Source organism: Penicillium griseofulvum (assembly GCF_001561935.1).
Source record: "Penicillium griseofulvum strain PG3 chromosome Unknown contig_80, whole genome shotgun sequence".
Lineage (NCBI taxonomy): Eukaryota > Fungi > Ascomycota > Eurotiomycetes > Eurotiales > Aspergillaceae > Penicillium > Penicillium griseofulvum.
Window position 1 is genome coordinate 1497796 of NW_024467471.1, and position 25113 is coordinate 1522908.

At 47.0% G+C, this 25113-nt stretch overlaps 10 protein-coding genes across 10 annotated transcripts; 6 read left to right on the forward strand and 4 right to left on the reverse strand.

Annotated features, from left to right (window-relative positions):
- Nucleotides 1–54: 54 nt before the first annotated feature.
- PGRI_015770 (mitochondrial 54S ribosomal protein mL43) lies at nucleotides 55–595 on the forward strand (the record flags this gene model as incomplete). Its single annotated transcript, XM_040789290.1, has 3 exons — nucleotides 55–93; nucleotides 154–236; nucleotides 304–595. The coding sequence occupies 3 exons, from the start codon at nucleotides 55–57 to the stop codon at nucleotides 593–595; spliced, it is 414 nt and encodes a 137-aa protein (XP_040646243.1).
- Nucleotides 596–2931: 2336 nt separating this feature from the next.
- On the forward strand, nucleotides 2932–3773 carry PGRI_015780 (oxidase ustYa family protein; the record flags this gene model as incomplete). The annotated part of the gene is made up of 4 exons (XM_040789291.1): nucleotides 2932–3013; nucleotides 3119–3241; nucleotides 3293–3429; nucleotides 3498–3773. 4 exons carry the CDS (start codon nucleotides 2932–2934, stop codon nucleotides 3771–3773), a joined length of 618 nt encoding a protein of 205 aa, XP_040646244.1.
- A 1803-nt stretch (nucleotides 3774–5576) lies between these two features.
- Nucleotides 5577–8975, forward strand: PGRI_015790 (ABC transporter, transmembrane domain, type 1; the record flags this gene model as incomplete). Its single annotated transcript, XM_040789292.1, has 8 exons — nucleotides 5577–6323; nucleotides 6376–6538; nucleotides 6601–6951; nucleotides 7009–7120; nucleotides 7435–7499; nucleotides 7560–8178; nucleotides 8249–8335; nucleotides 8387–8975. The coding sequence occupies 8 exons, from the start codon at nucleotides 5577–5579 to the stop codon at nucleotides 8973–8975; spliced, it is 2733 nt and encodes a 910-aa protein (XP_040646245.1).
- A 1354-nt stretch (nucleotides 8976–10329) lies between these two features.
- On the reverse strand, nucleotides 10330–11281 carry PGRI_015800 (putative RING finger domain protein; the record flags this gene model as incomplete). Its single annotated transcript, XM_040789293.1, has 2 exons — nucleotides 10330–10476; nucleotides 10538–11281. The coding sequence occupies 2 exons, from the start codon at nucleotides 11279–11281 to the stop codon at nucleotides 10330–10332; spliced, it is 891 nt and encodes a 296-aa protein (XP_040646246.1).
- A 610-nt stretch (nucleotides 11282–11891) lies between these two features.
- On the reverse strand, nucleotides 11892–13564 carry PGRI_015810 (WD repeat PRP19 family protein; the record flags this gene model as incomplete). The annotated part of the gene is made up of 5 exons (XM_040789294.1): nucleotides 11892–12358; nucleotides 12419–12882; nucleotides 12943–13378; nucleotides 13432–13476; nucleotides 13552–13564. 5 exons carry the CDS (start codon nucleotides 13562–13564, stop codon nucleotides 11892–11894), a joined length of 1425 nt encoding a protein of 474 aa, XP_040646247.1.
- Nucleotides 13565–14031: 467 nt separating this feature from the next.
- Nucleotides 14032–14558, forward strand: PGRI_015820 (DUF4604 domain-containing protein; the record flags this gene model as incomplete). Its single annotated transcript, XM_040789295.1, has 2 exons — nucleotides 14032–14059; nucleotides 14116–14558. The coding sequence occupies 2 exons, from the start codon at nucleotides 14032–14034 to the stop codon at nucleotides 14556–14558; spliced, it is 471 nt and encodes a 156-aa protein (XP_040646248.1).
- Nucleotides 14559–14928: 370 nt separating this feature from the next.
- PGRI_015830 (GTPase RIA1) lies at nucleotides 14929–18464 on the forward strand (the record flags this gene model as incomplete). The annotated part of the gene is made up of 6 exons (XM_040789296.1): nucleotides 14929–14991; nucleotides 15059–15079; nucleotides 15152–16089; nucleotides 16145–17665; nucleotides 17716–18029; nucleotides 18085–18464. The coding sequence occupies 6 exons, from the start codon at nucleotides 14929–14931 to the stop codon at nucleotides 18462–18464; spliced, it is 3237 nt and encodes a 1078-aa protein (XP_040646249.1).
- An 890-nt stretch (nucleotides 18465–19354) lies between these two features.
- Nucleotides 19355–20098, reverse strand: PGRI_015840 (exosome non-catalytic core subunit CSL4; the record flags this gene model as incomplete). Its single annotated transcript, XM_040789297.1, has 1 exon — nucleotides 19355–20098. One exon carries the CDS (start codon nucleotides 20096–20098, stop codon nucleotides 19355–19357), a length of 744 nt encoding a protein of 247 aa, XP_040646250.1.
- Nucleotides 20099–20541: 443 nt separating this feature from the next.
- Nucleotides 20542–22648, reverse strand: vac8 (protein anchor VAC8; the record flags this gene model as incomplete). Its single annotated transcript, XM_040789298.1, has 6 exons — nucleotides 20542–20873; nucleotides 20943–21692; nucleotides 21751–21996; nucleotides 22059–22172; nucleotides 22232–22352; nucleotides 22475–22648. 6 exons carry the CDS (start codon nucleotides 22646–22648, stop codon nucleotides 20542–20544), a joined length of 1737 nt encoding a protein of 578 aa, XP_040646251.1.
- A 1339-nt stretch (nucleotides 22649–23987) lies between these two features.
- PGRI_015860 (uncharacterized protein) lies at nucleotides 23988–24980 on the forward strand (the record flags this gene model as incomplete). Its single annotated transcript, XM_040789299.1, has 1 exon — nucleotides 23988–24980. One exon carries the CDS (start codon nucleotides 23988–23990, stop codon nucleotides 24978–24980), a length of 993 nt encoding a protein of 330 aa, XP_040646252.1.
- Between the last annotated feature and the right edge of the window lie 133 nt (nucleotides 24981–25113).

The following is a 25113-nucleotide window of genomic DNA, read 5'->3' on the forward strand; positions in this document are numbered from 1 at the left end:
CGGAGAGCCATCGCGGCTTGTAAACTACGACGATAACTATTGACGACTAGAACGATGCCGTTGCGCGGAATTAGAACTTCTACGGCAGCCAGAGTATGTGAAGTTCAGATCTTTGAGATCCAATTGCCGAACTGACCAAGGTTATCTGTTTAGAACGGCGCCGGTGCCTTTATCCTACAATGCAAACGCCTTGACTTCCATTACTGCAACTCGGCGGGCAGCTCAAAGGGCATGGTGTAGGTGTATCCTAAATGGTGCAATTTGACTTTCCATAAACATCCGTACTGACATTGAACGTCGCAGTGCTTTCTTGCAGAAAAACCTCGCCAACTTCGCTCGCGAAAACCCTCAGATTGAGATCCGCGTCTCTCCCCGACCACAGAAGCACCCTCTAATCAAGGGCACCTACATCAACGGCCGTGAGAAGCCCGTATGTGTACGGAACCTGGAACCCTCTGAAATCCTGAGGAAAGCAAATCTCCTCAAAGAAGCCAGTGGAGAGAAGTTGAAGCGAGTCAAGAAGCCGGTCACAAGTTTGAACGAGAGTGTGCGTGGTATCTGGTCACCATACCACGGCGATCTTCGGGGTGTCTAGACGGGGGTGTTTCATTTTTCTTCACGGTTCTTGTTCTCCCAGCAGTGGTGACTATCAGGTGTCCCCACTGCAATATACTGTACTATTGACCTGGGTTCTGTTTTATTTCTTCATTCTTGTCTATTTGCTACCTGGAAGCCAATGGTGTTTTGACCATATTTTATGCATACCAAATTCGAGCCTGCATCAATTTGAGGACAACAAGTCTGCAATGATCAATTGTACTCAAGATTCACCTATATTTCATATTCGAGTATGTCCGTCTTTGATTTTGTGCTGTGGTTGAGATATACAAGTTAGGATGTTGCAAGCTTGCACATATGTCGTGTCCGTATGTACATGCTTGCATTTGCAACGTAGGTAGTATTTCCGCACTGGGTTTCCTCTGCAACTTCTGGCTTGAATGTCTCGATGCCTGCCTTTTGACCGGACCCGTGACGTCCGCAAAGGACTTGTAAATGTTATTCCGATATCCAATAATTTGCTGAGTGATACATAGAGGAAGTTCTCCATGGGGTAATTAAGCAAGTCTAGAAATTATAAAATGCACCAAGAATAGCCGCCGAAGCCTACGTACTTCGACTACTTCTGGTAACTACATGCCTGCCTATGTATGATGTTGTTTAGTTATTATTAGCCAGCAAAGTGCTACATGAAATCGATTAAGTAGGACATCAATAAGTTGTACAAGGATCAGCAAAACAGTACATTTTATAATGTAACGCTCGATATAACTGCTAACGAACTATATGAACGCCAAAATTGTTGAGCCCTGAAAGGCCATCAACAAAAGTCCCTTACTAAAAATGACCATGGAGCTATTCGAAAACACATCGTTCATTCAAAGTAATGTACCCATGAGGTAGGATAGTAGAAAGATGTTCTCTACAAGAGGGAGAAAGACCTCTTGACAAAAGGCACCTCAGGCGGTGGTTTCTACTTCAATTTATATCCACTTGTTCTCCCTTCCTGGGCATCCCTAGAAACTACAAAGTTTGGGACATCTCTCCTCTCTCTTCTTTCAAATCCACTATATATGTGTTGCCAAAGCAAAACGTTAGATAACCGAAGAATATTGCAATGGGCCTTTCCGTCTTTAGACATCAATATTGGGCTGCGTTTAGGGGCTGCGTTTAGCTCGAGATATGGGCTAAAGTTCATTTGTACTATTTGAATAACTAACTAGGACGTAAGTAATGACCGATTTGTGGATAAAATAATTTCAAATTTAATTGAATTGTGTTGTACGTTACAAATGAGGGCTCCATGAAACGCTCCTGGGATCTCATAGAAGTTCGCTTGATCGTGCAATATACTAACAGGATGAGTTCTACTGCCCTATCTAGTGACTTATTTTATTGAAGGTTAATAGAGATTATACTGACCTTTGCTGTGACCTGTTTCGCCCCATCACAGGCTATCTTGTAAAAGAGACCGGTAGCATCCTCTTTAGTACTTTGAGCAGCCTTGTCATCCTGGAAAGCGGCAGCAATGTCCTGATTGGGAGAGTGTTCTCCATCGTAGGCCTTGATGAACCAATAACCGGCAGATACTTCATTGGGCAAGCTAACTAACGGGGACTGCAGCCACAAAAGAGGCAGCGAGCGCAACAAACAAAGCAGACGCGAATCTCATTCTAACAGGATGGGAGAGAAAAGTTAAGCTCTTATATGTGTGCAAATTTTATAGAATAAAGAAACAGATTGTGTATAATCGTGGGAAATGGCACATCTTTATAGGAATTTGGACGTAGATGCGTCGCTAAAGTCCCAGGAGCAAATGTACTTACTGAAGCGACCCGTCAATACCTAACTAGACATACTCATGGGTGTTTATGTTCCACCAATTAACAATGCATGAGAAGCAATTTCAATATGCCAGAATTGGCCCCAATGGGTAAGAGGAATAATTACCTAGTTGTAAGATACTTCCATATGTCCTTCGGTCGTAGGGCTAGTAGGTACGGGTTTCCCTGATAGATACTACATTTATACCGGAATATCGGGACAAATTCAGATTGAAAGACCCCTTTAAGCTTTTTCAATAACTATCTTGAGGATTTTCTGCTTGGTTCAGGCCTTGGGAATCGTCGCCAATCGGCGCAATTCATCGGCTCTTTCATTCATTATATTCTAGTTACTTCCCAATATCCTGGGCTTACTCATAAGAGTGTTAAAGCATTAATATTGAGTATAAGTAAAACGATGGCCACGTCATCTTATACGAGGGTACCGCAATCTCAAGAAGACCTCTCAGTAGAAGAACACGGAGAGCAACACAATTTGCCTCTCATCGGAGAAAGAAAATCCCACACCCATCGAAGTTGCTGCCAGACCATGTTTCTAACGGCTATTTCTATTGGATTGTTCGGAGGAGCCTGCTTGCTGTTTGCTGCATCGCTCACTATTCTTGCACCCAGTAAGTTAAAATGTGCGATGCAATTATCATCTTACTGTAGGGTTTAAACTGCCCAGCCAAGTGACCTAGTCCCCTTGAAAAAATTGCTAATTGCGACCATTCTAGCTCCAATGTCAGAGGCAGTAGAATATTACGAGGTCGACTGGGCAAACGAGTTCGATCAGGAGTCCATCTATCGGGGGTCACCGACTCCCAAATTAGAACTCGCATGGAGTCGTCTTTGGAGACGTGAGTACTGCAGTGAATTTAACCTTTGACTAAGCTGCTCAAAATGTATAGACAACGATATCAACATTCCTTTGGACAGGTTGCCCTCCCTCAATCGGTCGATGGATGTGAATTGGAAGCTAACACCTGCACAATATGGTGGAGGTGCCGAAGCTAACGTTGAAGTGTTCCATCAGCTACACTGTCTGGTATGTGGATAACAACATATATATGTAGATATATGATTTGAGTCACTAATTTCAATTTCTCGCGTTAGAACATGATCCGACAGTACACGTACCTGGACTCATATGAAGTGCCACCTGAAGGATTTCAGAGATCTCAGGAGATGTCAAGAACCCATATCAACCACTGTATTGAGACATTGCGTATTCATCTCATGTGTACAGTTGACGTGACGCCCGCACTGGTGAGGTTGGATGAATCCAAGCCGCTTGGGGGCGAAGCAGATTTCTCTACGCACCACAAATGTCGCCGATTTGATAAGTTAACTGAGTGGATGGAAATGCATGCTGTGCCTGTTGAGACTTAAAAAAAGTCTGCCATAGATCGGGTTACTGCAAATGCAGATTCTGTGGTATGTGTTTTCTTTTGTATAGAGCTTTTAAGTCAAATAGCAATATTTACAGGATATTATTGATAAACGCTTTCCTGTACCTCACTTAACTCGTCATAGCTGGATTTTGCTGTAATAGGCATACCCGACCCATTTTGAATAGTATCACCAGTATACATGCGGTAATGATCTCAATTCCAGTTGCCTTTCATAGGCTAGATGGCTTAGCTTTAAATGGTGGACCTGTGGAAATGATGTCTTGGGCAATGGGGATAGAGTATGTTAATTTGTACTGCATATTATTGAGGGACTGAGAGTTCAATAATGCTCCAATCGTCAAATCCGTGCTACTTTAAGTATTGAGATACTTGAGATACGGAAGTTTGAACAAACGTAGAAAGACATTGGGTCCAGTACCGGTGAATATCCAAAGAGAAACCTCAAGACATCAAGAGAAAAAGGTAGCGAGTCATGCAATGATTCGGAGGCTCGGGGAATCTTAGTACTTCTGGGAAAGAGCCGCAGATACTCTTGTATGTAGATTCAATAACCACCACATTTACCTCTTGAATTACAAACATAAGTACCTAGGTAGTATGTAATCTATTTGACCAGTTCTGGAAGGCGTGTGTTTGTATCGCACACCTAGAAGGAGCACGTGTGACCGTTCGATCATCCTCTGGCCTTTCATATCTGATCCTCCTTCCCTCTCTTCCCTCTCTTCCCCCACTCATCTCTCTGACATTCCACCTGAATGTTTCACTTGAAAGAAAAGTCAAGATGGAGTGCGATATTTCAGCCGACACTCACTTCGGACCACGAGTGCTGCCATGCCGTCGCGAGTTTGACTTTACCTTGCTCTTTGAACAGGCGATTCTGGCTTTGACTCCGGATCTCTTGTTCCTTATTCTATGTCTTTTTCGGTTGCTCCATAAAATCCCATTCGCAGATCCCGACTTCGTGTACGTTTGTGCTTCTAGATTGAAAAGTGTAGGTCTTCCTTTTGCCTCCGTGTTTCCAGACGTTGGCTTGAAAGCTAATTTGACTTTGGGGTACCACGCAGGTATTATCCAGAATACTACTCTTACTGAAGATTGCTCTCCTCATTTTGTGGTGTTTGTCGAACTCTCCAAAAACAAAGATGTCGATTCCATCCGCCGTAGTCGCGGTGGTTAGTACTTGGGCGTTGCATAACCTATTGGCAGTCGAGGACATTTTTTCACTGGGGCCCTCGAGTTTGATTTGCATTTATTTGCTAGGAAGCATAATATTTGGAATCGCCCAAGTTCGGACTTTGTGGCTGCTACATCCTGCAAATCACCCCATCGCAGCGATAGCGACAGTTGCACTCACAATCTCTTCCCTGTTGCTCCTGCTGGAGACGCATAAACTGTTTTTTCTGCGATACGGCCATATATCACCAGAAAGTTCAGCCGGAATCTTCAGTCACAGTACCTACTGGTGGCTCAACCGGCTATTCATTGGTGGCTTCCGAGGCAACTTATCCCTCGATAATCTCTTTCCCCTGGACGAAGGTCTCAGTTCCAAGCTCATTACCTCTCGCCATCATCAGCAATGGATGAACAACGAAGGCGAATGTCCAAGTGAGATAGGATGTGTAACCTTGATACTAATTATGGCTTCTAGCGAAATGCATACGACGGCTCGCACTGTTCTGTAACATCACCTACGACTTGAAGTGGACAGTGGCAGCGGCAGTCGCCCCTCGCCTTTGTTTGATTGGGTTCAAGTTCGCCCAGCCCTTTCTCATTAACGATAATGATTGTCGGTGTCAATGTTTTGAGCGCGATATCGACTTTCATCGCCCCCGCTTTAACTATAGCTGTGTACGCCGCTACACAGCTGAACCTTGGGCTAGAGACACCCAGGACCGATGTTTCTTTCACAGCTTTGTCCTTGATTTCTCTTTTGACAGAGCCGGTGGTACTGTTATCTGTCTCGTTGACTAAATTGGCATCCGCTATTGGTTGTTTTGGTCGGATCCAAGAATTTCTTCGCAAGAAAAGCCGAGTGGACGAAGATCCATCCACTGATGAACATTTGGTGCCTGCAAGCGCCTCGGGAATGGAACTTCAATTAGTACCAACTCAGTCCGAGGCTCTTGTCTGCATGACTGATTGCTGCTTTAGCTTGAGCTTAGATGCCCCTGTGATACTCCGTGGACTACCGCTGAAGATACAGCACGCTTCGTTTTCAGTCATTACTGGCCCTACTGGTTCTGGCAAGTCGTCCTTACTCAAAGCCATGCTGGGTGAGATGCACCGCACAGAAGGAACATTCTATCTTGGCTCTGTCAAAATGGCGTATTGTCAGCAATCACCATGGATATTCAATGGTACACTAAGAACAAACATCATCGGCGAATCGCCCATTGACCAGCAGTGGCTCAGAGAGGTGATATATGCCTGTGCCCTGGATGTTGGAAGAATTGGCCTTCCTCTTGGCCTTGACACAGTAACTGGGAGCTCGGGAGCCCAGCTTAGTGGAGGACTGAAGCAGCGAGTGGTAAGTATACCGGCGACCTCATATCATTTGGCTGCTAATCTTTTTGGATTAGGCTTTGGCTAGAGCAATCTATGCAAGGCCATCTTTGCTGGTTTTAGATGACATCTTCGGCGCCTTGGACGCAGTGACATCGAGGTCAATCTTCCAGCAAGTGCTTGGTCGTTCTGGCCTGGCCAAGAGAGTCGGTATCGCAACCATTCTTGTGACAACAGCGGGTTAGACTAAATTTACCACTTAAAAATATTTATGGCGCTGACCAATCCCCATATTTCACCAGAGAAACATCTGAAAGAAGCCGACAATGTGATTGTTCTTTCAAAGGACGGTCATATGGAAGGTCAAGGGTCTTTCGAAGAGCTTGTGGAAAAGAATCAGTACATACTGAGCCTTTCATATTCCGCGGGCCTTGAACACAGCGAGATCGAAGAGAGTGACTCCAACCTCGGGCAGACACAGGAAGCAAATAATCAAGTCGGAGAAACACGGGAAAGAGAGACCACTTCTAATATATCGCGAGGTATTGGGGACATCTCGCTTTACGGCTATTACATCAATTCGCTCGGTTGGTGGGCATTTGGGCTAGCGCTGCTATTCGCAACCCTATACGTGTTTTGCACTGCCTTTCCACGTGAGTATACCTAATAGCAGATACATCCAGAGTCAATGTTACTATATACCCTCACAGAGGTCATACTTAGCTGGTGGTGTAGCTCGGTTCCTGGAAGAAACCATCTTTATCTTGGTTCCTACGTTGGCGTTTCGTTCATCGCCATCATTGCGATAGGAACTTTTATCGGGTATGTTTGAAGCACTGCATATTCTGCATTTATGAAGATATCTCATACATCCTAGGTTCTTTTTTGTCTGGGCTACTCCCAGGTCCGCCGATAACTTTGCATAAAATCTTCCTAGACACAATAATGAGGTTAGTAAGAGAGATCCCTTCAATATTAGACTAAATTTGTTGCCGATAATGTTTTAGATCGCCGTGGCCGAGTCTGGCCCGGATAGACACAGGAAGTTTGGTCAATAGGTAAGCCACGGATTTGCTACACACCAATATCTTGGTTTTCAATAGATATACCAACTTGAAACTTTTGAATATCTCCAGGTTTAGCCAAGACATGTCTCTTCTCGACATGCAGCTTCCAGTTGCCTTCGGCGTTACACTTCAGAGTATGAAATACCCTTTTTTCTCCAACGGTACCAGATAGTTAAATGCTGACTATCGAGTAGCCTTTTTAACCTGTATCGCACAAGGAGCCTTAATTTCTACTGGATCAAACTACATGGCTATCGTGATCCCGTTCTGCATCCTTGCAGTATGGATGATCCAGACTTTCTACTTGCGTACTTCACGACAGATCAGACTCATCGATCTCGAGGCAAAGTCTCCTCTTTACACCCACTTTCTGGAGACAACAGAAGGACTGACTACAGTGCGTGCATTTAATTGGCAACGTCAGTTTGCAGATCGAAACACAGACCTTCTGGACACGTCCCATAAACCATTCTACATCATGTATTCCATCCAACAGTGGTTACGTGTTGTTTTGGATCTACTTGTTGCGGGAATTGCCACTGTTCTGGTTGCATTGGCTGTTTTTGTGACAAAGCAAAGTACCTCTGGGGCTGTCGGTGTTGCTCTTGTGAACTTGCTTTCATTCAACTCAACGTTAACATTATTGATCACCAATTGGACACAGCTTGAGACTTCTCTGGGCGCACTTGCAAGACTCAAACGATTTGCCAATGACCCACAGCTACAGCCTATTGCTAGAAGAGAAATAGCTTGTCCAGAGGGCTGGCCTTCGCAAGGTCGAATAGTATTTCGAAGGGTTTCTGCGTCATATGGGTAAGTGTCTCTTTGAGCATTGCTCTTCAAGGCAAATTGAAATAAATCAAAAGACTAATATTGCTCTTAGGGAGCATGATTCTAGTGCAGTTGTACGGGACATCTCGTTTACACTGCATGGTGGACAGAAACTCAGCATTTGTGGGCGAACTGGAAGGTAAGTCTAGAAAGGCTCTTATGAATAAGGGATAACTAAGAAGTTCAATAGTGGGAAGAGTTCTTTACTTGCTTGCATTTTCTCTCTCGCAACGATCACGTCCGGCGGAATCTACATCGATGACATCAACATCTCAACTGTTCCCAAACAGATGTTTCATTCTGCATTGGTCCCAATCTCCCAAAGCCCCCTTCTTCTTCCCGGTTCTGTCCGTGAAAATATTTCCCTCGGAATATCATCCGCAGTTGATGATTCGGAGATCATCTCTGCCCTAGAGGGAGTCGGGCTTTGGAGTCAGATTAGCGAGCATGGTGGCCTGAACGCGGATATCGATTCAACTAATCTGTCCAATGGTCAAAAGCAGATCTTCTGCATTGCCCGTGCTATCTTATCACCTGGTAAAATAGTCATCATGGATGAGCCTACTGGTGGTTTCGATGAGCACGCGGAGAAACTGGCCACGGAGCTTCTTCATGAGCGACTGAAAGGACGGACTGTCATCTCGATTGCCCACCAGATCAATACTTTGATGGATTCGGATTTGATCATGATCCTGGATCATGGCACTGTGTGTGAAATGGGAGCACCACAACAACTCTTGAGTGCCAGAGGTATGTTCTGGGAGTTGTTTCAGAGATGACTTGAATTGAGGTTCAGAAAGGAGCGGATCTTCTTCATGTACTATTAGTCAAATAATGCAAATTTGAAAGGTTATCCAACAAAGGTATGACAGTAATGAAATGCAATGAAATGCAATGACAACTATTTCTTGGGATGAGGAATAATGCTCTTCATCCAACGAGACAACGACATTGGCAATATCTTAGCTAAAGCATATCCGTTCCAAGGTTGACCCTTCCTGCTTACATAGATGCAGCCTAATGCTCCCCATCTACAGGTTTAGCATTTTCCAGCTTCTTCTGCCTTTTCTGCCTTTCCCATGCAGGTAACGCCCACTTTACCATATACTCAGACTTCGGGAGCTGATCCGCTGTAGGTCGTTCCGCCGGTTCGAACGCCATCATAGATCTGAGAAATTTCTCCAACGCACGTAGTTCACCACCTGTAACGTCCCATTTACACGTCTGCTCTGTTTCAGCACGACCCATTTCCCAGAGGCGCTGATGGGGTTCGGTTCCAAGGTTGACCTAAATAGGAAGTAGAGATTCAGACCTTGAAAAGGATATGTATTTGCTATGGGATATGCCTAGGTATACTACATATGAAGTTTCAGTCATATGTGCTTTACCACTATGAGAGGGTCGGGTTCTATCGAATACTTGGCGTAAGTTTCCGTAGCCATTTTTGATATGGGTAGTTAGTTAACCCTTTTTAGCATTACATAAGACCCCCCCCCCACAACTACCCGGTTCACACCACACTAATGACAAGACCATCCAATTAGAGGCCAGAAATAGGAAAATAAGCATTGCCCAAGGTGGAGTTTGTCCATCACGTGCTAGTTTAAATATCCACTCTAAACTATCAACCTCAACAAAGCCACTATGATAGTAAAATAGGAAAGCTCCAGAAGAGATATAGTATAGTTATGGATCTACTATTTAATAATAGGGTTCTACAAAACTACTGCCATTGAATGGGTTTGAATGGTTATTTTGGGACCAAAAACGGCGCTCGTTAAATCATTCCTCCCATTTTGGTAAATGATGGTAGTAAGAATCTCGACCGATTATTCAAGTTTACCCAAGTTAAGTTCAATGACATTCCATCAAAGCCAAATAGTGAATAGATAGTCTAGTAGGTTACAGAGATACTGTACCCATTGAACAATGGGATTTATCTACACAAGATGAGCCATGAGGCACAGAAAATGTATAAGAGAGCCCTGGACGGCTCATGATTTGATATAGATCGATATTGAAATAAACGCCCGCCAGCTCCATGCATCTTGGGTATCGACGAAATGAGGAAAGAATATGGCCGCAACACCAGAATGCAAATGAGTGCCCGCAAAAAGAAATGCCCAGGATAAATCACAGATAAAGGTGGTACATGGCTGCCGGGCTGCTCACAGGTTTATTGCAACCTGCAACTTGGCATTTTGAGAACGGCTTGGTTTTCGAAGCTGCCTTCTTAGCCTTGGAGATGGCCCGATTCGTAGCGCACTCACCACAATATACCTGAAAAAACAGTTAGTTTACACAATGGACTTTATTAGCTTAAGAGGATGTGAATACTCACGTGACCACATGGTTTTGCGATATGAATTTGTTGTTTCAGCCCTTCCCCCGTTCCCAACTCTTCCTCGCAGTTCGGACAGACAGGAACGTCATCTTCCGCCAAAAGCCGAGTGAATCCCTCTGGGGCCGGGCTGAGCCCTTTATACGATGATCGACGGGACGAGGGCGGTGGCTGACTAGGTTGAGTATAATCGGGCGCTCCAAGAAGAATCGTTCCACGCATCGACTCTAATCGCTCATAGAGTCGACGCCCAGCAAGCATAATATCCTCTTCTTCTCTTCTCGATCGTCCAAGTCCCGATCCTCGCGCTGATCGTGTGTATGGGGGATAGTGCATTGGAATACCATTGCTGTCTATGAACCTGGGTTCTATTGGTCTTGGTCTGACGGAAATAGACTCAAGAAACTGAACATCATCACTGTTTGGCGAAGAGTGTACTGGATCAACCGTTGGCTCGGCTTCGAGATCAATCACAGTAGGATGATCGGCCGGAGGGGACGTGCGGTTCATCAAATCTTGGGGAAACTGTAGCCCCGAACGGCGAGGGGGAGAGTCCGGCTCGTCTGTCAAGTCAATAACGACATTCTCTCCATGCGAAAGCGTCACTGGCCGGCGGTAGTCGAGACCATCCCCAGGTCTTCTGGGTGGCAAGCGGGTAGATTCAGATCGGGCGTGGTTGGAGCGAGGGGGATGGAAGTGGTCTTCCCAGACGGAATCGCCGCTTCCATCATTTTCTGTGGACATTTCACGACGTGTTCGCTGAGAGCAAGAGTAATCTTATTAGCTGTGTTCTTGGTGATCTGATCAGGTGCCCCGCCCGTTTCACGGCTGATGAAGGCTTACCTTGTTTCTGGCGCCCATGAACTGGACGCCAGGGGTTTCATTCATTGAATAACCTACTGCTGGGGTCAAGGAGTGGTATTTTGGAGAAAAAGAGGAAATTGAAGGCCACCAGGTAGGTGAAAGAGCAAGAGTGAAATCCATCTTTGTTTCTAGGTCGAGTCGAAAGGCGGTCGCGCTCTGCCAGCGTTATAAGGCGGTGTGGACTCATACGTAAAGTTTATCGGGTTGAGAAGATTCCAAGTGGGCGAGATCAAGTGGCTCTAGGAGCAGATATTTAACTTGATTCTGTAGATATTTGTCACTATCCATATGTCATATCAAGTAGCAAGATTGATTCAATTAAAGATATGAATTCACATGATCTTTCATTCATGACTAAGTTTACATGTGAATATCCATCTGGAAATTCATTGTCTGTGAATATCATGGCTTCAAGAGCTGCAGTTTTCCAAAACAAACACCATTGAAAACCCAGAGAATAGCGTGATCTGATATTACATTTTTCTGGTGATCATGATTGTGCCGCTAGCACTGTGATCGCACCCGCCTCATTCAATGCCACAATACTCTGAGCAGCTGATCCCCAAGCAACCGAAACAGCAGGGACTGCACTCCGCAGAGGCTCTGACCACGCCTTGGATGCCTTGGAGTACTGCTGGACAGTCACTCCACTGGGTCCACCAGTCAAGAGGAATTGGCCAGTGTAGTCCCAGAAGATTGACTCGATCTGGCTTCCTGTATCGAGCACCTTGGTTTCCTTGGAGCTGCGAAGATCCCAGATCGACACAGTGGTGGACTGCGCGGCCACTGCAGCCAAATAGGTACCATTCTCAGAGAAGAACAAACATTTGACAGGGCCAGACATCGCATAGTCTGCAGCAGCGGCGCCCGTCTTGACATCAAAGATCTTGACTTGTCCATCTGCACCACCAGCAGCGATCAAGTGACCATCGGGGTGGAAGCTGACAGACAGTAGAGCTGAATAAAATCAATTAGCATAGGGCTTGGGTACATGTGTTTCATAGGGTGACTTCTCACCTGCATCACAGAAAATCTGAGAAACCACGGTGTTTGTGGCAAGATCATAAAGCACATAACTCTTATCGACACCAACGGAGGCAGCAATATCACCAGTAGCGTGAACTGTGACAGCTGTCACCTCACCAGCATGGGAGGCGAAGCTTGCAACTTCAGCGCCATTCTCAAAGACCTTGACGGAGCCAGTAGAGGAGCCAACAACGGCCTTGTTTCCTGCCCATGTCGCACCGGTGACTGCGCCATCTGTCTTGAGGGTCTGTACGACACTCTTCTGAGTGAGCGAGTAGACGCCAACCACACCGTCAACACCACCAACGAGAGCCATTTCACCAGTTGCGTTGATAGACAAAGCACGGCCACCGGGGTAGAGAGGATCGGAGGTCTCAGTCGGTTTAAATGTGGAAATAGTCTCACTCGATGCCCATCCTTCAGGGACTGTGCGCTTACGCCGGGTCTTAGATAGCCTGTCCAATAGTTAGCCGTCGATCCAAAGATGAAAGATACAAAGCACCAATTCCACGTACGCTGCCTGTGTGCTCTCAATCCGTTCCAACACTGCCTGGGGCAAGCCCGTAGAGTCCACCTGCATAGCCTCGCCCCCGGTGCGAGTGGCACCGACAGAAACGTTCGAGAGTGCGTCACGGGCCTCATCCCTCTCCTGCGTCACGCGCGCGATCACTCGCACCGCAGCATCGTACTGGTAGAGCGCCGCACTTAGCTCGCGCCGTGTCTGTGCCAGGTTTTGCTGCAAAGTGAAGGTTTCCAAAGCCAAAGCATCCCATTCTTCTTGGAAAACTCCGAGAAGAGACGGGATGGATGTGAGGGTAGGGGGTCGGGGTCGGACAATGCGTTGCGACTTGAGATCAATGAGATCGTCGGTAGTAAGCTCCTCGCCGTTCACGGGATCTTTGCCATGTTCGGCAATGTATGCCTCAATGAGGCGTTTTTCAAATACACTGCCTGTTTAATTATGAGATTGATGTCGTGCGCGCAAGATGATTTCGAGGACTTACCGCTCTTGGTAGAGACGACGGGCACTTGAGGTGCTTCTCCGGAGACTATAGGAAAAGGTCAGTCAAAAAAACTCATTTCATAGAAGAGCACAAAATGGCTATCAATATGAGGCCACTTACTAGCACAAAGCATAGTTAATTGGGATTGGTTGATGAGGGTTGATGAGAGGACTTGACGCGAAACGGCTCCTTGGACTTTTCGATGAGTCCTATTGCGGTTTAGCGCATTGAGCTAGAAAGCGGTGTAATAGGGCGGAATATTGCGACCAGCAGTGACGTAAGTCAGGCAAATAGTGCTGGCAGAATATATCTAGCCTCTTCGATTTTTATATATGAGGTTAGGGTAGGCGGTAGATAGAGCGGTGGATAAAATATACCAATCAGATTCAGTAACTGGTTGGTCGCAATTGATCACCTTAATAACCATGCAGCTATCGACTTTGGAAGTTCTCTAATTCTTGGTCTTTTTGCACATAGAGATAACCGATCTATTTTGATTGAACAGAATGGATATTTCTCAATGATCTACAAAATAGGCAGAGAGCAGTCCAAGTACAAAGCTTCACTTGAAAGCTAGCAAGCAAATACAGCGTCATCATCATGCCTAAAAACCCAAAGTTTGAATATGGTATGTCGCTCCACGCCTTTATAAATTGTCGTATATCATTCTAATATGTTACACAGATGCAAAGCAGCCTGCATTTCTCCAGAAGCTCCGGGGCCAATATGGAGACAACACCGGTCGCTTAGAGCGACCTGCCTTACGACCCACCAGACTCAAAGTCAATAAGGACGACGACGATGACGAGCCTACCTACCTTGATGAAGAAAGCAACGAGGTGATTTCCAAGGAGGAATACAAAGCATTGGTTGAAGAAAGCGGCCCAAAGGGAGAGGATGAGGCCAGCAACTTAAAGGATAACTCCGCTGGCGATCAAGACAAATCCCAAACAGAACATTCTACCAGCAAACAGAACAATCTCACTGAAGTTGGAGGCCAGAGGAAACGAAAACAGGCCAAAGTGGTGGGTGAAGACAATGCAGAAGCCGAAGAAGTCCAGCCCAAAGCGACTTTGAAGAAATCCAAGAAGCCCAAGAAGATCAAGCTTTCCTTCGACGAGGAATGAGAGTCCTGCAAGGGCTGAAAAGTAGAATATTTCTTTGCGCCAGCTTCCAGGTGGATGGTTGACTCGGCCAAGGCGTTTGAGGACTCATAATGAGTCAATAGAAGGATTACAAAACGGGAATTGTATAGCGTCATAAGATTAAAGACTGTTAAGGTCAATACCAATCATATATAAGAATATATATAGATACTAATGTCAATATTCAGTCTATATAACTCCAACTTAAGGGCCGGAAATAATAATTTGAAGTGCTGTTGAAGGTCCCGGCCAAGGTCGCATCTTTATCAGCAACTTTTGCAACTTTTTTTTTTCTCTTGCGGGATCCAGTCGCCTTTCTTTTACAACTCTTGGTCTCTCATTATCAGCCAAGATGCCTGTGGTTAATGTCGACCAGCTGGTCCGCTTACAGCGGAAGCCCGAGGACATAAGAAATGTGCGTGTGCCCCTCCATCCCACTGTGATGTCTGATGTCAGGGCTTTATACTAATCTCAACCACCAGATCTGCATTTTGGCCCACGTTGTAAGTCAAGAAATTCACAGTTAGAAATTTTTTCTATATCTGAAATTCTCATCTTTTCTTTTGAATTTCTAGGATCATGGCAAGACATCTTTGACAGATAGTCTTATTGCCACAAATGGCATCATTTCACCCAAGCTGGCCGGTAAGATCCGCTACCTGGACTCTCGTCCAGATGAGCAGCTTCGAGGTATCACAATGGAGTCCTCAGCCATCTCACTGTTCTTCTCAATGCTCCGCCGGCCAAGCCCGGACGCCGACCCAGTGTCCAAGGAGTATCTGATCAACCTGATCGATTCACCTGGTCATATCGATTTCAGCAGCGAGGTGTCAACCGCGTCTCGTCTTTGTGACGGTGCAGTTGTGCTCGTTGACGCAGTCGAAGGTGTCTGTAGTCAGACCGTGACAGTCCTGCGACAAACTTGGGTCGAGCAGTTGAAGCCAATCTTGGTTATTAACAAAATGGATCGCCTGGTAACAGAGCTCAAGATGAGCCCTTCTGAGGCTTTTTCGCATCTCAGTCGGCTGTTGGAACAGGTCAATGCTGTTATCGGTAGTTTCTACCAGGGCGAGCGCATGGAAGAAGATTTACAGTGGCGTGAGCGTATGGAAGACCGTGTCAACGCTGCTGCTGCTCGGGATCAAGATAAAAAGTCGTCGGCAGATGATGAATCTGCACCAAGTGTCGCTGAAGGAACTGAATTTGAAGAGCGCGACGACGAGGATCTTTATTTTGCACCTGAGAAAAATAACGTCATCTTTTGCAGTGCTGTCGATGGTTGGGCTTTCACAATCCGGCAATTCGCCGCCATTTACGAGAAGAAGCTCGGAATCAAGCGAACGGTTCTGGAGAAAGTACTCTGGGGTGATTATTATCTAGACCCCAAAACTAAACGTGTTTTGGGTGTGAAGCACCTGAAGGGACGTGCTTTGAAGCCCATGTTCGTCCAACTAGTCTTGGATAGTATTTGGGCAGCTTATCAAGCCACCACTGGTGGTGACAAGGGCAAAGGGTAAGTTTACAATGAGCCTAAGTATCGTGTCAACGGTGATATTGACTGTTACTAGTGACCCTGTGTTATTGGAGAAGATCACTAAATCGCTCAATATTAACATCCCGGTATATATCTTGCGCGGACGCGACCCTAAGAACATTATGAACACACTGTTCTCTCAATGGCTACCGCTATCCACTGCCTTGCTAGTTTCCGTCATTGAATATCTCCCCAGTCCTCCCGCTGCGCAAGCCGCCCGACTACCGGAAATGATTAAGACATCGCCTGGCGCAGCTTTCATTGCCGATGATATCAAGACCGCCATGGTGGATTTCAAGACAGGACCCGAGGAGCCCGTCGTGGCATACGTCAGCAAGATGGTTGCCATCCCGGAGAGCGAGCTTCTGTCTAATAAGAGGCGCAAAGAAGGCGCAATGACTTCGGGCGAAGCCATTGAACTCGCGCGCCGCAAGCGTGAGGAGATTGCAAAGATGCAGGCAGAAGCTCGGAGTAATGGACAAGAAGATGACATTGACCGCATGACACAAATTTTCGAAGCCACTTCATTGATCACCGAGACGATCGATGAGCCAGAAGAGCCAGTAGAGAAGGATGACCCTGATCATCTTATTGGTTTCGCCCGACTCTATTCCGGAACTCTTACTGTTGGTGATGAGATCTATGTCCTCCCACCCAAGTTCTCCCCAGCCAACCCTCACGCCAGCCCGGAGCCAAAGAAGGTCATAGTCACAGATCTGTACCTAATGATGGGCAGAGCTCTCGAGCCTCTCACTTCCGTGCCAGCTGGTGTGGTGTTCGGAATTGGAGGTCTCGCAGGCCACGTCTTGAAGACAGGCACCCTGTGCAGCCGACTCGAAGGAAGTATCAACTTGGCTGGTGTGTCGCTGAGCATGCCACCCATCGTCCGAGTCGCGCTGGAACCAGTCAACCCGGCGGACCTGAGCAAAATGGTTACCGGTTTGCGCTTGCTTGAACAAAGTGATCCTTGTGCGCAGTACGAAGTGCTCCCTAGCGGTGAACACGTTATCCTCACAGCAGGTGAACTGCACCTAGAGCGTTGTGTGACGGATCTGCGGGAGCGTTTCGCACGTTGCGAAATCCAGACTGGCGAGGCTATCGTCCCTTACCGTGAAACTATTGTCGATAGCCCCGAAATGGCTGCACCCAAGAACCCCGAACTCGGACGTGGAGCCGTTCTGACGGTTTCTGCTTCCAAGCAAATGACCCTACGTCTGCGCGTGATGCCGATGCCAGCGGCCGTGACAGAATTCCTGACTAAACAAGTCGGAACTATCAAACAGCTCCAATTGGAGAAGCGCTCTGAGACCGAAGGAAAGACAGAGACCGAAAACGCAGCCGAAGCTGCCGTTGACGGTACAGGCGAGGCTCCTGAAGGCAACATTCTCTCCAAGCAGGAGTTCCGCGAAGGACTTAATAAGCTGTTCAACGACGAGGTCAAGGAAGACAAGGAGCTATGGAAGAACGTTGTGAACCGAATCACCGCGTTCGGACCCCGAAGAGTCGGACCTAACATTCTGATTGATGCAACTGCAGTAAACACATGCGAGAAATTGTGAGTATCGAAAACACCGTGTGTATCGTTCGGATCTAACTCCTTCCTAGCTTGGCCGATGACATCAAGCAACATATCGACGGTGACAACCACCAAGCACTACTCGTGCGTGACTTCAACGACAAGATCGCGTATGCGTTCCAGCTCGCAACGGCCCAAGGCCCTATGTGCCAGGAGCCTATGCAAGGCGTGGCCGTGTTCCTAGAAGACCTATCTGTGCAATCTAGTGCCGGCGATGAGCTCGATATGGGCCGGTTGACAGGCGAGTCCATCAGACTAGTCCGTGAAGGTATCTCGGCCGGTTTCCTGGACTGGAGTCCTCGGATCATGCTCGCGATGTACAGTTGCGAGATTCAAGCCACCAGTAAGTATTTCCCTAGCATACGCAAAACCCACAACTAACACCATCTCTACTCCAGCCGAGGTCCTAGGAAAGGTCTACGCAGTAGTCACCCGCCGCCGAGGCCGCATCCAATCCGAAATAATGAAAGAAGGAACACCATTCTTCACGATCCTGGCGCTTCTCCCCGTAGCCGAGTCATTCGGTTTCGCTGAGGAGATCCGCAAGCGAACGTCCGGCGCCGCGCAACCGCAACTGATCTTCGCGGGCTTCGAAGCTCTCGACGAGGATCCGTTCTGGGTTCCTGCTACCGAGGAAGAACTTGAGGATCTGGGTGAGCTTGCTGATAAGGAGAATGTTGCTAAGCGGTATATGGATGCTGTGCGCAGTCGCAAGGGCCTGGTTGTTCAGGGACGTAAGTTGATTGATGCTGAGAAACAGAAGACATTGAAGAAATAAGGTTGGTGTACTATTTATTCTGATAGAGTTCAAAAATGGGAGATATATTTGCATTTCATTATTTCATTTTGGTTCTTTTGAGATCAAGATAGGATATATGGATTGGTTGGACATGTCACTCCGCAAACATCTGTCAAGTCACACTGAGCAGACTTTGACATGATAGATGAATAATTGGAGGTTCACAGAAGATGAGAGTCTCCTGCGTGTTCTTCAAAAGAAAAACTTCAATCTTCCTCACTTGACAAACACAGTCCGACATGGCATAGGTCTCGACCGTGTATACTAAGGAGGGTTACCCAATTGGGTCTACGAGGAGCGGCGTTGATGCCTCTCTACTTGGAAAGACGAGCAAGGAGAAAAGTGACCACAGATGGCAGACTGCAGTCGAGGGTCGAAGAAAAGGGAAGGACGGAAATGACACGGATTTTTCAATCATGCCTCCGTTGGGTATCTTTATTCTGAAGTCATTATCAATGTCAATAATACATGTCCAGGAGCACACATTGGCATTCAATCGAGTCAAACGCGGGGTGGTTCCCAGATTCATGAAACATGAGAGTCATCATGCTCAAGCGGGATGCTGCTGTTTGAGAGCATGGAACAAGTGTGGGGGCTTGAAAGACATCCCTCGCAGTGAAGGTTGGGGGGTTGTAGTTTTGTTAACACCCATGGATCCCGGAAGTAGAAAGACAATTCTCTCAGGGGATGGGCTAAACCTGCCACAGACATATGGTGGACAGGGGCAAAGTCTGCTTGGTTGTTGTTGTTTGTCGAACCACTATGTGGCTAGTTAACAGTAGAGGTAGAGGGCACGAAGCCGTTGGCCGTTCAAAGGGAAAGCCAAAAGCCATGCAAGGAGGGGACCGAGTTCGAACAATTGCATTGTCTCAGAACGGCCGGGCGACCTTCCTCTGCTCACTAGTTCCACTTACAGGATCTCTCATTTCCTTCCAGCTAACAGGAAACATCATGTTACCAGCTTCGCTGCGAGCCATGACAACGCCGAGATCATTGCGTGCGGTAGTGATGTAGTAAAAGCTCTGATCGCCTAGGGAGATAACCGAGCCACGAATGATATCGCCGACACGGAACATCTCATCCATGACGACACGGTCCTTCTCAACAGCCCGCACGTCTTCTTTCCGGATAAGTGCCTGGAAGCGCAGTTCATCAGTGCTGCTGTGGTTCTCTGGGTTGGCGGCAGATGTGAGGATGGAGGCAACATTGTCATTGTCAGAGGTGGATCGTGATTGGTCTTGAGATTGTGATGCCGATTCGTCTAGTACGACGAGAATGGAGACCGTGGCTTGTCGCTTCTGCACGCGGGTCACTCGGGCGAGAACGATGGAGTCCACGGCGGGGAGGGTGTTGTAGCGGGGCTTCGACATCATTGGGGATGCGGCGCCGGGAACAGCTGGGGGTGAGCCTGCTTGGTCTTTTGGAGACATCACTCGTGAAACTCTGAGGGTTGGTCTTGTTTGTGACTTCGGGTGTGCAGGGTCTGCAATCACGGGGCCGGCGATGGAGGCGTAGATGAAGGACTGCTGAACATGTGTGCCGGGGCCTGCAGAATATGTGGATAAAGGGCCAAGGCGTTGGCCAGGAATGGCAATAGGTGGTAGGGAAGCCATGTTGTAAGAAAAATTGGTGTTGGCCAATTTTGAGGTGGAAGAGTTCTAGAGTTTGCAAAGGGCAGCTTTTTTTTAAGGGAGCTATAATACGGCCCGGGTTTAGGTTATTCCGACAGCTTGTATCCACCACTCTACATCATGCTACATGTTTTCAATTACAATTTGTAGTCCATCTGTCAGGCTATTAATTATAGAGCCCATATCTAACATGAATAAACAGTGTATGCGGAAGACAGCGGCACCGGCCCAGAAATACTTTGGACATATAACAACAACAGAGATAAAAAGAATCCGTATCACTCCAAATGCCCGCTGACGAAAGTGAATAATAACTGGATTTAATGTCCATACAATACCCCTTGGCGGGGAAAGAAAGAGTCACACAGAAAAGGCTGACATGACAGAGAACCGAGAAAATAATGGGATAATTAGAAACATAGGATTCAAGCTTCCACCAGGGTCTGCTTAGGACCAGCTCCAACCAGCTCAAGGCAGCGACGGGCAAGCGTAATAACTTCACCCTCACCATCATCCACTTCTTCTTCATCCGACTCAATATTCTTGTCAGAGATAGTCTTGACCAAGTGTACGATGTCTTCGGATCGTGCAATATATCCAATGAGCTTCTTGTCCTCGGACTCAAGTAGTTGGAGGAGGGTCCAGATGGCAATGTGCTGGAAAGTTGGATCTCCACTAGCAAGGAAGCGGTGAAGATAGCCATGGATGCCGCCATTGGTGTCTGCCCAGTCGCGAACAAACATCGAATAATCGCCAACTGCAGTTTTGTTAGTATATGTTAACGGGACGCAGAAAGATAAGGATAGTTAAGGGAAAAGTAGAATACCTTTCGAGGATAGATTGCCCAAAGCAGCTGCGCTGTTGCCTTGTACCTCAATGCTTTCAGAGTTTGTCAGAGGAATCAAGACGTCGAAGACTCCTAGGTTGAGAAGGTGCGGCTTCAGCTCTTCGCTGAGAGCCAGCACAGCGATTGCAGCAGTCATCTCAGACTGGACTGTAAGTGGAACACGCAGGACCAAGTCCTTGCACTTCTGTACTGCTCCGGCCTGCAAGACAAGTTCTTTGTTGCGATCGGAGCTAGCAGCAAGATTGCGAAGAGTGGATATAGCGTGACATTGAATCTCTTCGTTGTCGGTCGACCCTAGAAGATCCACCAACGGCTTCAAGAAGCCCGCTTCGATAATAGGGGATTCGTTAAGAGGATGGATAGAAATGTTGCGGATACAAGCGACGGCGGATAAGATGAGAGGAAGGTAGGAGGATTGTAGAAGTCGTAGTAGTGGAGATAGGCCCTTTGCCCGAACGATTTCAAGTTGGTATTTCTCATCAGAGGCGAGGTTGCGCAGGGCGAGCGCCGCTTGGCATTGGACTTTCGGGGTAGATGAATCCATAAGATGAACCAATGATTGAACGAGGCGCGACTCGGTTTGGGCGAGTCGCTTGCGATTGGTCGAGTCAACGGCGATATTGCTAAGAGCTGTTGTGCAGTAGTATTGAACGTCAACGTCGGGGGATGAGAGGAGATGCACGAGTACGGGAATGGCGCCGGCATTGACAAGTTGCTGTCGGTTGTCATCTAATTTCCATGTTAGAGAAACGGCCCTTTTCCATATGAACCAATCGAAGTCGCCTACCGGAATGTGTCATATTAAGCAGTGCACCTGTCGCATTTCGCTGCACACGCATATCCTTCGACTTGGCCAGGCGAATGAGTGGACCTAGAGCACCAGAGCGAGCAATCTTGGCCTTGTTCTCCTCATGGGTCGCGAGATTGGTGATACACCCAACCGCATTGCACTGTACCTCAACATTGGGCGACATCATCTGGCGAATCAGGGGAGCCAGCCCCCCGAGGGTGACGATCAAGACCTTGTTCTCAGCTGCATCAAGTTAGCGACCGAGGAGGAAGCAGGAAAGGAGGTGAGGAGGGGTGAACACGAACCATTTACGGCGAGATTGCCCAGCGCCGCACTAGCAGCACGTTGAACTTCGATATCTGAGCTTTGAAGGAGGAAGAGGATGGGTTCGAGGGTATCGCGATCGACCTCGCGCACATCTACAGATAAGACCAAAAGTCAGGTATTGCATCATTGTCATCCCAGCGACGATACGCACCTCGCTCTGTAATCTCAGCAAATGTTAAGCTAGCGCTTCTTTGCAAGTCGACGTTTTCAGAATAAACCAGGGTACTCAAAGCTCGTAGTGGCTCGCCGTGGAAGAAGTCGGTCTCCGCGCGCTGTACACTAGAAGTTAGCGGTATGAACGGAATAGAGCGGTACCCAGGCAAACCAAGGCCCAGACTCTGATTGATAAAATGGAAAGGTAACGAGGTAGAATGGTGGATTGGGTAGCACATACGTTCTCTAAGTAGCCCAGAAGATCTGATACCGCTTCTCGCTCATTATCAGCCAAGGTGGTTTCGTAGATACCGTCTCGAGATCGAGCTCCGATGGGACCGAGACATGCTGTGATATGACACCATCGGTCTACTGCTGAAAAGCAGGACAGACAGGCATTCGCAATTCCACTCATTGTGGCTAGGCCCGCATCGGGCGCGGTCCTATGAAGTCAGAGATAGAGGTGAAAGGCGAACGGTCGATGAATGGGGTAAGATTAAGGAAGTCGAATAAACCCGAAGCTGAAGGAAACACAAGGGAAAACTGGCGCGTGATGGGAGAAAAAAAAATGTCACTGGAGGGAAGCCTCCTGATACTTGAAGGAAGGAAGTTCCAATCTGTTAAGGGAGGGGGGAGAGATCGAACTAGTCTCCTCAGGCAGAAACTTGAGATTAAATGGCTACATTTAAGTGTTTCAATTGACTATTTCAATCTAATTCTATTTTTTTTTTCTCTTTGATATTATACATTCATGTTTATTATCTTCAAATTCTCGATCTTCAAATGTTTTACTCCATACAATATTTCTTTAAGCTCCAACACATACATCATCGGCTCCGGGGCCCCGGGGGAGCTCTTAAAGCTGACCAATCCGGAATAGGAGATCAACTGCATCTACACATACAACACTGTACATATGTACGTAGTACAATATATATCCTTCAACGTTCTAATAGTTAAAACTTCTTCTACCTTTTATCTCCCGTCTTCAACAAATTTCCAGCCTCCCGAGGGTCCGTGCAACGCTATACACATGTGCACCAATAGAGGCATCAGCTTTGCTCTTGTGATTTTGTAAGTGACGCAAATGATCACCAGATATAGTCACATAGAGTGTTAGTGTTAATTTTTTTTGGATATCACATGGAATGCTTATAGGGTATGCAGATCAAATGTATAGTTTAGTTCTGTTTACTTTTGCCTCAGATTAAGAGTATGTACAGAGTATACTCTATACTCTATAGTAATCTGTCAAAGCATAGACCACTTTACTATATCTGCTCAGATGCTTCCCATGTTGTACATAACTAATTTGATTTAGGTCATATAGGATTAGGTCTACATGGAGCTAGTCTTATACAATATACTTACTTCGATGGGAACATCGTTCTCTTCATGTTTTACCATGTTATATTATATCTGCTCTTTAGATCATATAGAGAGTAGGTACTTTATATTATCCTATACGGAGTAATGTAGAAGTAAATATATATGCGGGGAAACTGCCAAGAAATGATGACTGTCAGGGCATAATAACCGACTGTCAAATGTTAACAAAGGGAAAGAGGAGAGATATACAAATAAAACTTCCCTTAGCTTTGTTTCACTTCTTTGCTTCTCAATCCCCTTACCTCCCCTGATGTCTTGGTAATCTTTGCGCATCACCCCATTCGCAGATCCCCGACGTTGCCCCTCGAATCTCTGGGCACTATTTCATCTGCATGTTATTCTTTCATGGTCGCGAAATCGAATCCATGTCTACTTCAGTCACCGCCTCCACCTCCCTCCCTGACAACCCTCGCCCCAGTCGCCTGCGTCGCTTCAGTTTACGAACTTACACCCAGAATCTGTCATCTTTACCCGGGCACTCGTATAGACACAGTTTGAGTAGAATTTCTTGGCGATCCTCGAATTCAGCCTCCATCTTTCCAAATTCGGCCCCATGTCCTGAACCTGACCACCCACCCCTCTCTCGTTACACATCTGCGCCCGCACCGAGTTACGGGTTTGCTGCCGAACGCAATAGTCAAGTCTCGTCCACCGAGTCGGCCTCTTCTACGCCTTCCACTTCTACCCCATCCAACGACGTTACCCGAACACCCAGCTCTATGGCACGTTTGAGGAGCTCTTCGGCCGTCCATCGTCCGCCACCTCGCACGTTAGAGCGTGCCACAAACAACTCTCAGGAGCCCACCCCGTCCCCTGAACCAGGCACTGTTCAAAATAATGTGGTCGAGCCCACTAGCGCTCCTGTAGAGGGGCAGACGACCCCTTCAAAACCGGAGACCAAGGCGACCATTCGGTTCTTTCCCTATCAAGACTCCCTCCAGAGCTCAAGGCCCTCGTTGCCTTTCGCCCCAGTCGCCCGAACCTTGCCATCAGAGAGCTGCGTGATTCGTGTCGGTCGATACTCAGAGCGTGATGGTGTACCCCTTCCTAACCCGACCGAACCCTCGGATGCTCCAGTCGGGTTCAAATCAAAGGTTGTTAGTCGGAAACACTGCGAGTTTTTATACGTGAATGGTCAGTGGCACATCAAGGATGTTGGTAGCTCTTCCGGAACATTTTTGAACCACATGCGCTTGAGTCAGCCAAATATGGTGTCTCGTCTGTACTCCATCAAAGATGGCGATATCGTGCAGTTAGGTATCGACTTCCGAGGTGGAGAAGAAATGATCTTCCGATGTGTTCGGATTCGGATTGAATGTAATCGGTCGTGGCAGCAGCAGCCTAATGAGTTCAAGTGAGATCTTACTTATTGTCCGGAGGTGCCGTGTGATACTTACAAAGATTCCAGCAAAAACACAGAAAGCCTGATCAAAAACTTGGGCAAGGGTGAGACGTCTGATTATTCAGGTTGTCGTGAATGCTCGATTTGCC